This window comes from Oncorhynchus clarkii, chromosome 16 (genome assembly GCF_045791955.1).
Source record: "Oncorhynchus clarkii lewisi isolate Uvic-CL-2024 chromosome 16, UVic_Ocla_1.0, whole genome shotgun sequence".
Classification (NCBI taxonomy): domain Eukaryota; kingdom Metazoa; phylum Chordata; class Actinopteri; order Salmoniformes; family Salmonidae; genus Oncorhynchus; species Oncorhynchus clarkii.
This window is the reverse complement of record NC_092162.1, coordinates 32,514,611-32,531,147: the sequence shown is the minus strand read 5'-3', so window position 1 is coordinate 32,531,147 and position 16,537 is coordinate 32,514,611. Positions and strand designations below refer to the sequence as shown.

General features: G+C 43.5%; 1 protein-coding gene across 1 annotated transcript in view; it reads left to right on the top strand.

The window, feature by feature from the left end:
• Positions 1–16,537, top strand: part of LOC139367562 (multiple epidermal growth factor-like domains protein 6) — a 110,519-nt gene that overhangs the window by 16,425 nt on the left and 77,557 nt on the right. The window contains exons 2-3 of the mRNA XM_071105814.1: positions 1,604–1,726; positions 13,769–13,894. Of these exons, the coding sequence (XP_070961915.1) occupies positions 1,604–1,726; positions 13,769–13,894 (249 nt within the window). The remainder of the gene's footprint in view (positions 1–1,603; positions 1,727–13,768; positions 13,895–16,537) is intronic.

Genomic DNA, 16,537 nt, shown 5'->3' with positions numbered 1-16,537 from the left:
ACTACAATACACTGTACAGCAGAGCTCTTCCACTATAATACACTGTACAGCAGAGCTCTTCCACTACAATACACTGTACAGAGAGAGCTCTTCCACTACAATACACTGTGCAGCAGAGCTCTTCCACTACAATACACTGTACAGCGAGAGCTCTTCCACTACAGTACACTGTATAGCGAGAGCTCTTCCACTACAATACACTGTACAGCAGAGCTCTTCCACTACAATACACAGTACATCAGAGCTCTTCCACTACAATACACTGTACAGAGAGAGCTCTTCCACTACAATACACTGTGCAGCAGAGCTCTTCCACTACAGTACACTTTATAGCGAGAGCTCTTCCGTTACAATACACTGTATAGCGAGAGCTCTTCCACCACAATACACTGTACAGCAGAGCTCTTCCACTACAATACACTGTACAGCAGAGCTCATCCACTACAGTACACTGTATAGCGAGAGCTCTTCCACTACAGTACACTGTACAGCAGAGCTCTTCCACTACAAGACACTGTATAGCGAGAGCTCTTCCACTACAATACACTGTACAGCAGAGCTCTTCCACTATAATACACTGTACAGCAGAGCTCTTCCACTACAATACACTGTACAGAGAGAGCTCTTCCACTACAATACACTGTGCAGCAGAGCTCTTCCACTACAATACACTGTACAGCGAGAGCTCTTCCACTACAGTACACTGTATAGCGAGAGCTCTTCCACTACAATACACTGTACAGCAGAGCTCTTCCACTACAATACACAGTACATCAGAGCTCTTCCACTACAATACACTGTACAGAGAGAGCTCTTCCACTACAATACACTGTGCAGCAGAGCTCTTCCACTACAGTACACTTTATAGCGAGAGCTCTTCCGTTACAATACACTGTACAGAGAGAGCTCTTCAACTACAATACACTGTGCAGCAGAGCTCTTCCACTACAGTACACTGTATAGCGAGAGCTCTTCCACTACAATACACTGTACAGCAGAGCTCTTCCACTACAAGACACTGTACAGAGAGAGCTCTTCCACTACAGTACACTGTATAGCGAGAGCTCTTCCACTACAATACACTGTACAGCAGAGCTCTTCCACTACAATACACTGTGCAGCAGAGCTCTTCCACTACAGTACACTGTATAGCGAGAGCTCTTCCACTATAATACACTGTATAGCGAGAGCTCTTCCACTACAATACACTGTACAGCAGAGCTCTTCCACTACAATACACTCTACAGCAGAGCTCTTCCACTACAATACACTGTACAGCAGAGCTCTTCCACTACAGTACACTGTATAGCGAGAGCTCTTCCACTACAGTACACTGTACAGCAGAGCTCTTCCACTACAAGACACTGTACAGAGAGAGCTTTTTCATTACAATGCACTGTACAGCAGAGCTCTTCCACTACAGTACACTGTATAGCGAGAGCTCTTCCACTACAATACACTGTAAGGAGATAGCTCTTCCACTACAATACACTGTATAGCGAGAGCTCTTCCACTACAGTACACTGTACAGCGATCACACTGATTTGTATATTATTTGCAGTATGTTTCTCACCCTCTGCTCTTTGTCATTTCTTGGCCACAGATGTTGACGAGTGTCAGGTCCACAATGGAGGCTGCCACCACCGATGCGTCAACACCAGAAGCTCGTTCTACTGCGAATGCAACCCAGGCACCCGCCTGCACACAGACGGCCGGACATGCATTGGTAAGGAGTAGTGTGAAATTGCCTTTAGACCAGTGGTTCCAAAACTATGGGTCTCCTGTTTCACATGGGGTCACCTGATATGAAAATGGGGACGCAGGAACATTTCCAAAATCCCCCCCAAAATGTTTTTTTATTTTTTATCGTTGTATCTCAAAATCATTGTAATGTGGTTACCCTTAAAAATCTAAATGATGTTTGTTGAAAACTAAACGATAAAATTTGTGGGAAAAGGCCGCACTTGACTGATGCGCTTCAATCGGAATGATTCAAGTGCAACAGTCAAGTGTAGCCTTTCGTGCTGTCATGTGACTGAATGCTGCAGTCTAAGCATTCACGGGTCATTACGGAGGAGTTTTGGTTACTGACTCAAAGGGAATACCTTCAGAGCATTAAAACTTTTTTTTATTTATTTAACTAGGCAAGTCAGCTAAGATCAAATTCTTATTTACAATGACGGCCTACCCCTGCCAAACCCGGGCGACACTGGGCCAATTGTGCGCCGCCCTTTGGGACTCCCAATCACGGCCGGATGTGATACGGTCTGGATTCAAACCAGGGACTGTAGTGACACCTCTTGCACTGAGATGCAGTGCCTTAGACCGCTGCGCCACTTGAGAGCCCATGGTGCCCTTCGTCAGCTCATATCTGTGTGAAGCTGGATTCAGCAGTGGTCTCGTCTGCATTAAAACCAAATATTGATCCAGGTTGGATGTGACAGCAGTGATGAGGAGGGCACTGTTGACCACACCCCCTGACTTTGAGAAGCTCCGATGCAACATGCACCAAGCACACCCATCTCATCAGCGGTGGTGAGATAAGAGATAATGTCAGACTCATTTGCAATTGGCTGTATAGCTCCACATTAAAAGTATGTGATCGTGAGTTGAGAAAACAATCAGAAATACTGTTAGAATGTTTTGCAATTGCCTGCCATAGCCCCAAATAAAAAAGTAAACTTTGGCTTTTAATTACAATTTATTTTGTGGTTGGGGTCATGAGAACTTTCAGATATCAAAACTGGATCGTGGGGCCTCCCGGGTGGCGCAGTGGTTAAGGGCGCTGTACTACAGCGCCAGCTGTGCCATCAGAGTCCTGGGTTCGCGCCCAGGCTCTGTCGTAACCGGGCGCGACCGGGAGGTCCGTGGGGCGACGCACAATTGGCCTAGCGTCGCCCGGGTTAGGGAGGGCTTGGTCGGTAGGGGTGTCCTTGTCTCATCGCGCACCAGCGACTCCTGTGGCGGGCTGGGCGCAGTGTACGCTAGCCAAGGTGGCCAGGTGCACGGTGTTTCCTCCGGCGCATTGGTGCGGCTGGCTTCCGGGTTGAATGTGCGCTGTGTTAAAGAAGCAGCGGCTTGGTTGGTTGTGTATCGGAGGACTTTCAACCTTCGTCTCTCCCGAGCCCGTACGGGAGTTGTAGCGATGAGACAAGATAGTAGCTACTACAACAATTGGATACTACAAAATTGGGGAGAAAAAGGGGTAAAATTCAAAAAAAAAAAATAAAAAAAAAAAAAAACTGGATCGTGGACGAAAAAAGTTGGGGAACACCTACCCTAGACACTGACCTTGGGTCAGTTTTGCATTTCCCCACTAATGGTTAAGGTTAGGCTTGGAGGAGGGGAAGCTGATTCTAGGTCTCTACTGTACCTTGGGGAACTTCACCCTGGAGCCATCAGTGAGACCTAAAGGGAGGGTGGAGCTGTGGAGGGGCACCTAAGGTCAACCAAGGTCAGGGGGAGGGGTTTGGGAATGATAGGGGTTTGGGATGAAAGAGGTGGATCTGGTCCAACGTGCTGGCTGTATCCCATTGTTGCCCTCGCCATCTGGAAACTACGCTATGGTAGAGGCTGGGACTCACATCAAAGCAGGGAAAGGGGTCTTCACCTATTGCTTGTGTCAAAAGGGGGAATCAAAGAGTCTTTTGTGCTGGCAAAAGAGGTGCTTTCCTACTGTTCTCCAGCTGCCCTTACAGAGCAGGTTCGTGCCTGGGCGTATATACTGTAGTAGCAAAGATTCAGGTTAACTCAAATCAAATCAAATTGTATTTGTCATATGCGCCGAATACAACTGGTGCAGACTTTACCATGAAATGCTTGCTTATGAGCCCTTCCCAACAATAAAGAATTTAACCCACTTGAGTCGATTGATGCAACGGTGTGTCAATCTAAGTAACATTATAAAAAAAAAAACATTTAAAATCCGTCAGTTTAAGGTAGAAATATGTTTGTTTGCTTTGGATGCATCTCAATCCACTGCATCTGCCAATGTTTCACTTCCGCATCTGCAGTCAAAAGTGACATCCTGAAAATCTGTCTTCTCACTAAAACATCTGTAGAGTCCAAACAGTTTGACATACAAACTACTATGGAAAGGGGAGACTCTCAGGTACATGAAGGTGTTCTCCGTTTTGATCACCACAAGTGGCAAGGGACTCGTCTGAAGTCGATACCGTTGATGTGCTAACTTCTGTTTGTAGCTTCCGAACCGTTTGGGCTACAAACTAATGTGACCTCACTGTGGAAAATGGAGATTCTCACGAATACGATGATCATCTACGTTTTACTCTGACCCGCACAAGTGTCACAGGCCTCGTATGAAGGAAACTAGGACCCTTGAAAAAACTAAATAAATTGAAGTATGAAGGTAGTTTTGTGCCTACCCAAATTACGAGTAAAAATAAATATATACACTATCGTTCAAAAGTTTGGGGCAATTACAAATGTCCTTGTTTTTGAAAGAAAATCAAATTTTTTGAACATTAAAATAACATCAAATTGATCAGAAATACAGTGTAGACATTAATAATGTTGTAAATGACTATTGTAGCTGGAAACGGCAGATTTTTTATGGATTATCTACATAGGCTAACAGAGGCCCATTATCAGCAACCATCACTCCTGTGTTCCAATGGCATGTTGTGTTAGCTAATCCAAGTTTATCATTTTAAAAGGATAATTGAACAATAGAAAACCCTTTTTCAATTATATTAGCACAGCTGAAAACTGTTGTCCTGATTAAAGAAGCAATAAAACTGGCCTTCTTTAGACTAGTTGAGTATCTGGAGCATCAGCATTTGTGGGTTCGATTTGTGGAGGGGTTGAAAAACTAGTTTTAATGACTCCAACCTAAGTGTATGTAAACTTCCAACTTCAACTGTAGATATTCCGTTAAAAGATTTACTGTTTCCAGCTACAATAGTAATTTACAACATTAACAAAGTCTACACTATTTCTGATCAATTTGATGTTACTTTAATGGACAAAAAAAAAGAAGTTCATCTTTCAAAAACAAGGACATTTCTAAGTGACCCCAAACTTTTGAATGGTAGTGTATATACACTGCTAAAAAAAATAAAGGGAACACTTAAACAACACAATGTAACTCCAAGTCAATCACACTTCTGTGAAATCAAACTGTCCAAGCAACACTGATTGACAATAAATTTCACATGCTGTTGTGCAAATGGAATAGACAACAGGTGGAAATTATAGGCAATTAGCAAGACACCCCCAATAAATGAGTGGTTCTGCAGATGGTGACCACAGACCACTTCTCAGTTCCTATGCTTCCTGGCTGATGTTTTAGTCACTTTTGAATGCTGGCGGTGCTTTCACTCCAGTGGTAGCATGAGACGGAGTCTACAACTCACACAAGTGGCTCAGGTAGTGCAGCTAATCCAGGATGGCACATCAATGCGAGCTGTGGCAAGAAGGTTTGTTGTGTCTGTCAGCGTAGTGTCCAGAGCATGGAGGCGCTACCAGGAGACAGACCAGTACATCAGGAGACGTGGAGGAGGCCGTAGGAGGGCAACAACCTAGCAGCAGGACAGCTACCTCCACCTTTGTGCAAGGAGGAGCACTGCCAGAGCCCTGCAAAATGACCTCCAGCAGGCCACAAATGTGCAAGTGTCTGCTCAATCGGTCAGAAACAGACTCCATGAGGGTGGTATGAGGACCCGACGTCCACAGGTGGGGGTTGTGCTTACAGCCCAACACTGTGCAGGACGTTTGGCATTTGCCAGAGAACACCAAGATTGGCAAATTTGCCACTGGCGCCTTGTGCTCTTCACAGATGAAAGCAGGTTCACACTGAGCACATGTGACAGACGTGACAGAGTCTGGAGACGCCGTGGAGAACGTTCTGCTGCCTGCAACATCCTCCAGCATGACCGGTTTGGCGGTGGGTCAGTCATGGTGTGGGGTGGCATTTCTTTGGGGGGCCGCACAGCCCTCCATGTGCTCGCCAGAGGTAGCCTGACTGCCATTAGGTACCGAGATGAGATCCTCAGACCCCTTGTGAGACCATATGCTGGTGCGGTTGGCCCTGGGTTCCTCCTCATGCAACACAATGCTAGACCTCATGTGGCTGTAGTGTGTCAGCAGTTACTGCAAGAGGAAGGCATTGATGCTATGGACTGGCCCGCCCGTACCCCAGACCTGAATCCAATTGAGCACATCTGGGAAATCATGTCTCGCTCCATCCACCGCCACGTTGCACCACAGACTGTCCAAGAGTTGGCGGATGCTTTAGTTCAGGTCTGGGAGGAGATCTGGGGCGGCAGGGTAGCCTAGTGGTTAGAGCGTTGAACTAGTAACCAGAAGGTTGCAAGTTCAAACCCCCGAGCTGACAGGCAGTTAACCCACTGTTCCTAGTCCGTCATTGAAAATAAGATTTTGTTCTTAACTGACTTGCCTAGTTAAATAAAGGTCAAATAAAATAAATAAAAATCCCTCAGGAGACCATCCGCCACCTCATCAGGAGCATGCCCAGGCGTTGTAGGGAGGTCATGCAGGCACGTGGAGGCCACACACACTACTGAGCCTCATTTTACTTGTTTTAAGGACATTACATCAAAGTTGTATCAGCCTGTAGTGTGTTTTTCCACTTTAATTTTGAGTGTGACTCCAAATCCAGACCTCCATGGGTTGATACATTTGATTTCCATTGATAATTTTTGTGTGATTTTGTTGTCAGCACATTCAACTATGTAAAGAAAAAAGTATTTAATAAGAATATTTCATTCATTCAGATCTAGGATGTGTTATTTTAGTGTTCCCTTTATTTTTTTGAGCAGTGTATATACAGTTGAAGTCGGAAGTTTACATACACTTAGGTTGGAGTCATTAAAACTTGTTTTTCAACCACACATTTCTTGGTAACCAACTTCATACTTTGTTGCAAAAAGTGCAAATCAATCCCAGAACAACAGCAAAGGACCTTGTGAAGATGCTGGAGGAAACAGGTGCAAAGTTGTCTATATCCACAGTAAAACAAGTCCTATATTGACATAACCTGAAAGGCATCTCAGCAAGGAAGAAGCCCCTGCTCCAAAGCCGCCATAAAAAAAGCCAGACTATGGTTTGCAACTGCACATGGGGACAAAGATCGTACTTTATGAAGAAATGTCCTCTGGTCTAATGACCATCGTTATGTTTGGAGAAAAAAGGGGAGGCTTGCAAGCCGAAGAACACCATCCCAACCATAAAGCACGGGGTGGCAGCATCATGTTGTGGTGGTGCTTTGCTGCAGGAGGGACTGGTGCACTTCACAAAATAGATGGCATCATGAGGCAGGAATATTATGTGGATATATTAAAGCAATATCTCAAGACATCAGTCAGGGAGTTAAAGATTTGTCGCAAAGATTTGTTCCAAATGGACAAATACAAATACAAAATGGCTTAAGGACAACAAAGTCAAGGTATTGGAGTAGCCATCACAAAGCCCTGACCTCAATCCCATAGACATTTTTTGGGCAGAACTGAAAAAGCGTGTGCAAGCAAGGAGTCCTACAAACCTGACTCAGTTACACCAGCTCTGTCAGGAGGAATGGGCCAAAATTAACTTATTGTGGGAAGCTTGTGGAAGGCTACCCAAAACGTTTGACCCAAGTTAAACAATTAAAAGGCAATGCTATTAAATACTAATTGAGTGTATGTAAACTTCTGACCCACTGGGAAAGTGATGAAATAAATAAAAGCTGAAATAAATCATTCTCTCTACTATTCTTCTGATATTTCACTATTATTCTGACATTTCTGAAAATAAAGTGGTGATCCTAACTGACCTAAGACAGGGAATTTTTACTAGGATTAAATGAGTTTAAATGTATTTGGCTAAGGTGTACGTAAACTTCTGACTTCAACTGTATTTCCTGAGCTTTCTTGTATCTCCTAGATATCGGACAAACAATTAAAAACCATGTTTCTTATGATACGTTTGACTGTCTTTTTTGCTATTTATGAATGTGTTATTCAATGTGTTTCTCTGGGCTATACAGTAGTAGTAAATGCCAAATTCAATAATTTTTCAAATAGTTTTATTTTTTATACCTAAAGAGGTCCTACAACTCAAAATCAATTAGCTAAATGATCCGTAGTATGACCATAGTAAAACAATTCCAGTCCGCTTATAATTAAGAATAAAAAATAAATGGTAACAAGTGGAATAAAATAAAATACACAAGAATGGAGCTACAGTATGACCACACCTCCTGACACCCCCTGGGAATACGAGGGCCCATGCCAAATCTTTTCAGCCTTCTGAGGGGGAAGAAACGCTGCCGTGCCCTCTTCACGACTGTGTGGGTGTGTGTGGACCAGATTAGGTCCTTAGTGATGTGAATGCAAAGGAACTTGACGCTCTCAACCCACTCCAAAACAGCCCCCCCCCCCCGCTCCACAACATCCCCTCTTTATCCTATAGTCCACAATAAGCTCCTTGGTCTTACTGACATTGAGGGAGAGGTTGTTGTCCTGGCATCACACTGCTAAGTTTCTGACCTCCTCCCTGTAGGCGGACTCATCGCTGTTGGTGATCAGGTCTACCACCGTCGTGTTATCGGCAAACTTGATGATGATGTTGGACTTGTGCTTGGCCATGCAGTCGTGGGTGAACAGGGAGTACAGGAGAGGACTAAGCACACACACCTGAGGTGCCCCTGTGCTGAGGGTCAGCGTGGCGGAGGTGTTGTTGCCTACCCTCACGACTTGGTGCCGGCCCGTCAGGAAATCCAGGATCCAGTTGCAGGGGAAGGGGTTTAGTCCCAGGGTCCCTAGCTTGGTGATGAGCTTGGAGGGCACTATGGTGTTGAACGCTGAGCTGTAGTCTATGAACAGAATTCTCACATAGTTATTTCCCCTCTTGTCCAGGTGGGAGAGGGCAGTGTGAAATGATTGTGTCATCTGTGGGTCTGTTGGGCCGGTATGTGAATTGGAGTGGGTCTAGGGTGTCTGGGATGAGGGTGTTGATGTGTGCCATGACCAGCCTTCCAAAGGCGTTCATAATTACAGATGTGAGTGCTGCAGAATGACAGTTGTTTAGGCAGGTTACCTTGGAGCTCTTGGGAACAGGGACAAGGGTGGTTAGCTTGAAACATGTTGGGATTACAGACTGAGACTAGGAGAGATTGAAAATGTCTGTGAAGACACTTGCCAGCTGGTCTGCGCATGCTTTGAGACCACCCCCTGGTATTCCGCCTTGTGGTTGTTAACCCGTTTAAATGTTTTGCTCATGTGGGCCACGGAGAGCAAGATCACATACAGTAGTCATCCAAAAAACAGGTGCTTTCATGCAAGGCACAGTGTTATATTCCTCGAAGCGAGCATAAAATACAGTTAGCTAATTTGGGAGTTCTGCATCGCATGGCTGGGTTTCCTATTATAATCCGTTATCGTCTGCAAGCCCTGCCACATAGCACCCCTAGTGGCGCAGGATACATGTTGCTAGAAGTGAGGTGGAACGGTTCTACCCGTGCTATAGTCTCCACACACCAGAAACGCTGCCTCTGGGTGAGCCTTTTCTTGTTTGTTTATAGGCCCATACAGTTCGTTGAGTGCCAGAGTGTTTGTTGTTGGCTTGGGGTGGGATAAACTTTGATTTGATGTAGACCGCTGTGATAATTACGGATGAGAAATCTCTTGGTAGATAAAAGGGTCTGCAGCTTACCATGAGGTATTCTTTATCAGGTGAGAAAGAGCTAGAGATTTGCTTCACACTTGAAGTAGCACACCAGTTGTTTTTTTATTTTTAAAAACACTACACCTCCTTGCCACTTCTACAAAGCCTCTGTACGATCCTGCCTCTGCATGGAGAATCCACCGAGTACTACTTGCATAGCATCATCATCCAGCCACGTTTCAGTAAGACATACATATAACATCCAGCTTTCCAAGTCTCTCTGATAGGAGATGTTACGTTCTCACAAGACAAACTCAATATATCGCTCACAGAAAGGGGACTAACAACGAAAATGACTTTGATAACCAAAACAAAACAGAAAGGGGTTCAAAAAGGTTTCTGAAAGGCACCCATGTGGGTTCCCACTGAAAGTTGGCAAAGCCACTAGTAAGACACCCACCGTGGATTCCCACTAGGTTTGCCTCCAAAAAGACAAACTACAAGAAAAACCCACAACAACTTCGGATAGGGCGTAAAAAGAAAAAGAGTCTTCTTTCAAACTTAAGAGGTTGAGCTCAAAATCGCACCTCAGCTGACATGAAATGTAGCTCTCCCAACATCTCTCAAGCTCAACTGGAGCACTGAGCCAGCCACTCTTAAATATCACCTGGGCTAGCACAGGTGAAACACCTTCCGACTAACGAAATGGACAAGCCAGCACAGGTGTAACACATACTTACTAACAAGGTGACACCAATTGGTGTGCCCTATGTGCTAACGTGATACCTCAAAATAAAAAAAATCTGTAACAGAGCGACTCGAACGAAGATCATCCATCTTATTCTCGAGTGACTGGAAATTTTCCAATAGAATGGAGGAGAGCACCGTTTGGTTTTGTCTTTGCCACAATTTCACCAGGAATCCACCTTGTCTCCTGTGTCTACACCTGTAGCGTTTTTTTAGCCCATGGAACAAAGAAATAGGATCGGGTATGAACAGTCGAATAGCTCAGTCGGAGTTGAAGTCATATTTTAAGTCCAAATTAAGGTTAGTAACTGTTGATCTGATGCCCAGAAGTGGCTGGAGGTCATATGTGATAATAGTATGATCTTTCTGTATCAAAAAAGTAAAGATAAACATGATAAGAGTCACTATATAGCAAAGTTGTTACTCTTCTCTTGTCTGTGTGATTGATTTAGGACCGTTGCCTCGCAGCGGGCCATGGGAAGCCCCCGAGGCCTGCCGAAACATTGTTGGCTTTGACCAGGGCCCGTTTGAAGGAAATGTTACAGCTTGTCTACAAATAACCTGATTTGTGTATTTTTATGAGTAATTACCACAGAGATGGGAACCCATTCATATTATTAACGTTTTCATGGAAATGGGCCCCAAATTACACTACCTCAGTTTGTGATTTATAATTATTAATTCATTGATTCATCCTTTTCCTGGAGCGCTACGAGTGTGCAAGGTTTTGTTCCAGCCCTGCACTAACACAACTGATTCAGCTAACCAAGGTCCTGGCAAACAATGAATTAATAAAATCAGGTGTGTTAGAGCTGGGCTGGAACATGAATGTGCACCCCCTGTAGCTCTCGAGTTTTGGCCACCTCCAAAGCCACCACCTCCAAAACTACAAATACTTTTAACCCCATTGCTGTTCCTATTCACCACTGAGAGGTAGAAGATGTGCTCCGACACACGCACTAATCTTAGATTCCCTCTTGGTGTCTGCACAGCAACTGCGTGCAGTCCAGAAGCGCATATTCAATTTAGTTATTTATTTAGATTTTAATCAGGCTACTTTGATGTCATGGAACCCTCTGATGGCATGATGTGTCATACAAACCATCACATTTTTCTCATGCTGTTGTTTTTTTGCCAGGCCTTGTTTTCCTCCTTTAAATTAAAGGCAGCTTACAAACTCAAGGCTGTTCCAAACAGTAGAGCAAAATAAGACACCATGCATAAACTCTGTGACATATGCTTTAATGAGAAACATATGACTGACTGACCACACCCTTAGAGTGTTCCTACGTCACAAAAGTTTTTTTTTATCAAAGACTCAGATTGAGCTCGATTTATTTTAAATTAATTTCTATATTTCCATGAAAAAAAGTATAGACCCTGTGCTGTAAATTTTTAATGTTTGTGATTTTATAATAACACATTTCTGTGTTCTAATCATATGCTTTTCTAATAACAGTTTTATGTGTTCATACAAGTGACCGAATCCTCACTTATCAGTATCTGCAATTTGGCAGTACGCCCACACCTTGTTTGAGAATGAAAGATATCCCAGTTTCAAGGTCTCTGCTTAGAGAGAAGAAGCCTCGTGAGGTATTGATCGGTCACACGAATGAAGCAAGCATTCATTATTTATGAATGATGAATAAGCTAAATCATGCAAATAGGACTTGTCTGCAGTATATAAGGGAATTAACGGGACTGCCCCGTTAGAGCTCCTAACAGATGTTCACTATGGTGCATCAAGTTTGTTGGAACCTCTCCAGCAGGCTGATAATAAATAATTATTAATTTAAGATTGATTTCGAATGTCCCTGTGTAAGAATTTGAGCCTAGTAGCATAGCGGCTCTCTCCATTGAATACAGGCGGTTGACGTCAACAACCCTCATCGAATATTTAAAAAAGGATTACAATAATGAGATGTGTCCACCAATCCAAAGAACGGATTGTCGGGAGGTATATAGCCCGCCGTGCCACTTTGTGGACAACAACTCCCATTTGTTATGGTTGAGAAACATGTATCTTGTCAGTATATCCATAATCTTTGCTCTTTCTTCCCCATGTCATTCTTTCACTCTACATCTCATCTGGGTTCAGGCTTAGCACAGCCGAAGGAGCCAACTCATCCATCATTGGGAAAATGAACATTGCTATTTGAGAATTAGTATGAAATGTGGACCAAAATTAGACCTAGTTGGCTCATATATTGGTCATGTGACGTTTTGGGTGATTTACTATCGATGGAGAGCATATAGGCAATTTACTTGCCAAAGCGACCCTGTCAAGTGAGTCATTATGGCTTCCCGGGGCACGTTGTCTGTCAGGGGAAGACCTGATACTTTCCACTGAAGATCTCACAGCTTTCCTGAATAAACATATGTCAGACACAACCCCCTGCCCCTATACCACTCTAGGCACTAGATCTGACAGGATAAGATAGGTGTGGGAAATATTGCAAGTTCCACCTAGTGGGCAAGGTTGAGCAACTATCATATTGCTTATACCTATCCAGTCCTTTCAGATATGCATAACGTTCCTAGGCTCTAGAGCAGGGGTATTCAACTCTTACCCAACGAGGTCTGGAGCCTGCTGATTTTATGTTCTACCTCATAATTCATTGCACGCACCTGGTGTGCCAGGTCTCAATCTGTTCTTGATTAGAAGGGAACAACAAAACCAAGCAGTGGAACTGGCTCCGAAGGTCCAGAGTTAAGTTTGAGGGATCTAGGGGTGAGCGGCAAGGGTTGTTTCTAGTCAAGGTCCACTGCAATGAGCCACGTATTGTAAGTACCCTGCTGTCCGCAGGCTTATCGGCCCGAATCAGATGTCTCGCAAATGGATCAGCAAAAAAAGCGTTGTTATTATTGGGCCTCTGTCCTGAGATGGCAATTGAAGAGAAAACAGAGTGGAGCGGAGTGGGGTCAGCGCCTTCATCATTTTCCAAGATCGGAGTGTAGATGGGGTTCATGTTTGCTTTTGTTTTGAAACTGGAACTCCTTTTTCTGAGTTCCTCCAACTGAAAATGCAGGAGCTACATCTCATCTTTGAGATACAGTTCACCTTGGGTTATGCGTTAGCATAAATCAAACGTTTGAAACGATCTGGGGGTGTCTTGCACTTTGTGAGAACATATAGACAAACACTTGCTCGTGCTGTCAGAGCGAGCAGACCTACTGTACATGTAATTTCCGCGAGTTTATCCTGCTCGCATTAACAACTATTTGTGTCATTGTAGATAATCTGAATTTAAAAAACAATAGTGGTCAAACATGTAACTTTGAGAGTTTCTAAACAGGTACTCTTTCTTCACATGATAATCAATCAATTACATTTGTGTACTGTACATCACCTTTAATTGTTGATCTATCATGTCTCACTCTGTGTGTTTCTCCCCAGCCGTCCACTCCTGTGCTGTCAGAAATGGAGGCTGTGAGCAGGACTGTGTGCAGCTGTCCCCGGATCACTACCAGTGTCGCTGCAGACCCAACTATCATCTTGCAGAGGACAGCAAACACTGCAAGTGTAAGTGCCACTAGTCGGCCATTTAAAGGAAAAACCTGTGAGTGCTTGTGTGCAAACTTCTCAGTCCATCCTTTTTATGACATTTTGGCAGACACTTTAATCCAAAGCGACAGCCTATATGTTCCCAATGCGAATCGAAACCCACATTGTTGTTGGCACTAATATTGTGTATATACAGTATATATTATATTATAAATACCTCACATGTGACTCATAATAAGATTAAGCAATTAGCACATCTAATGAATTATCCGACTCCATAAAGATTATTTAGCAATATGCAAGCACACTATAGTTGAGTTACAGTAATAGGCAATTAAGACATGTCTGAGAATGGAATTCTAAATACAATTGTTATTGAATTACTTTGAAAAAACAATGATAACATTATACAAGACATCATACCCTGAAAGGCCATGCCCCAAAAGTCCATGGTGTGGAGAGAGACAGAAAGAGAGAGATTGTATCTCACCACAGCAGTTTAGGCACAAAAAAAGAGAAAGAACAAGGAATCTAAGACCCTTTTATAAGCATCTGAGCTGTTTGTATTCAAAATCTGCGGTGTTGACCAATAGTATTACTGTCACGTTAACCTCCAATCAGATATCAGACTTGCATGATGTCAAATCTGCTTCTCAGAGGTGAGACAATGGGGGTTGGAGACATAATACAGAGAATGCTGATTTCCTAAAATGACACAAAGGAAATTATTGCAAACAGTTGATCAGAAGAGTCACTTCGGGGGCTGCCCTACAACAACGCAGGTGATTCTAGCTGATATGCAAACTGATGCTGAGCCATGCGGCACAAACCTAAGAAGCGGCTCTAGTGGGCAAGCGATCACCAACACTGGACAATTGAGGAGTGGAAAAACATTGCCTGGTCTGACAAATCCGGGTTCCTGTTGGCGTAAGGATTTGGCGTAAGTAGCGTGAGTCCATGGTCCCATCCAGTGGTGTAATGGTGAAAGGAATGTTGTCCTGGTACATGTTGGGTCCCTTGATACTGTTTACACGCCCTGAAGAATTCAGGCTGTTCTGGAGGCAAAGTTGAGGTACGACCCTGTACTAGATGGGTGTACCTAATAAACTGTGGGGGACCAGACATCCGTTCTTGTCCCGTGCAGAATCTTTCTTGCTCGTACCTTAGCATGGTGATACATTTTCAATAAAGCAGAATAAAAAATTATTTATTCCACATTGCCCCCAAACTAAGCTTATCCTAAAGTATAATATTTCTCAAAAAATTGTTAAATCAAATTTTCAAATCAACAACAGAAATAATATTATAAGGTGTACATAAAATCAAATCAAATGTTTTGTCACATGCACATGGTTAGCAGATGTTACTGCGAGTGTAGCGAAATGCTTGTGCTTAGGGCAGTGTGCAGTGTGATTGCGATTGCGTCATCTGTGGACCTATTGGGGCGGTAAGCAAATTGGAGTGGGTCTAGGGTGTCAGGTAGGGTGGAGGTGATATGGTCCTTGACTAGTCTCTCAAAGCACTTCATGATGACGGAAGTGAGTGCTACGGAAGTGAGTGCTACGGAAGTGAGTGCTACATTGACATTGAGCAGGTAGCCTAGTGGACCAGTAACCAAAAGGTTGCTTGATCGAATCCCCGAGCTGACAAGGTAAAAATCTGTCATTCTGCTCTTGAGCAAGGCAGTTAACCCACTGTTCCCCGGATGCTGACGATGTTGATTATGGCAGCCCCCCCACACCTCTCTGATTCAGAGGGTTAAATGCAGAAGACACATTTCAGTTGAAGGCATTCAGTTGTAAAACTGACTAGGTATCTCCCTTCCCCATTGTCAGAAACTGAGATTTCATTGGATTTCTTTCCATTGTTTACCACAGCAGTCCACCATTATATAATAATCTGAACTGTTTGATGTTTTATGGGATATAATTTTATTCATTGACCATCAACACATAGTTGTGAACATCACCTTCTGTGATATCATGACATCATTCAGTAGATATGACGGAAAATACATTGTCCGGCTATGGCGGAATCGCAAAATGACTGCCACTGCCTCTAGGTTGCGATTTGATGTTGTTCATAGTACCATTGTAATCATTGACCATCAAAACATAGGGGTAAACATCACCTTCTCTGTAATAGCATCCTTGGTTCAGGAGATAGGAGAAATAAATACCTTATTTGGTTATGGGGGAATGGAAAATTGCAGGAGTTTTTCCGATGCCTCCATATCGAAATGTTCAGGGCCCCAAACTGTACAAGTTTACCAAGTTTCATGCTTTTATGAAAAAGTAAACAGAATTTTCACAAATCCCCTGCACTATGAGCTTAGCTGAACTACACAGCTGTGCTGGAGTGGTTGGCTTCAGATTTCGTTGCTGGCAGTCCTCAGTCCTTACCCAAAGGCCATTGGCAGCCTGGATCCTTACTTCTGAATTAAACTTCAGATGGTTCTTATTGTGGTCGACACGTAGATCTCAGATACAACATGTCGTATTTTATATATCAAGACACATGTAATATTGTTGGAATTTTACATTTAAACATCAAAAGACAAAAAACGCCCTCAGAGAAATGTCAATTATGTTTACAATCCAATTGGATATTTAAATGGTTTTGATAAAATAGAGGGGAAAATACAATTATAGTAATTTACGA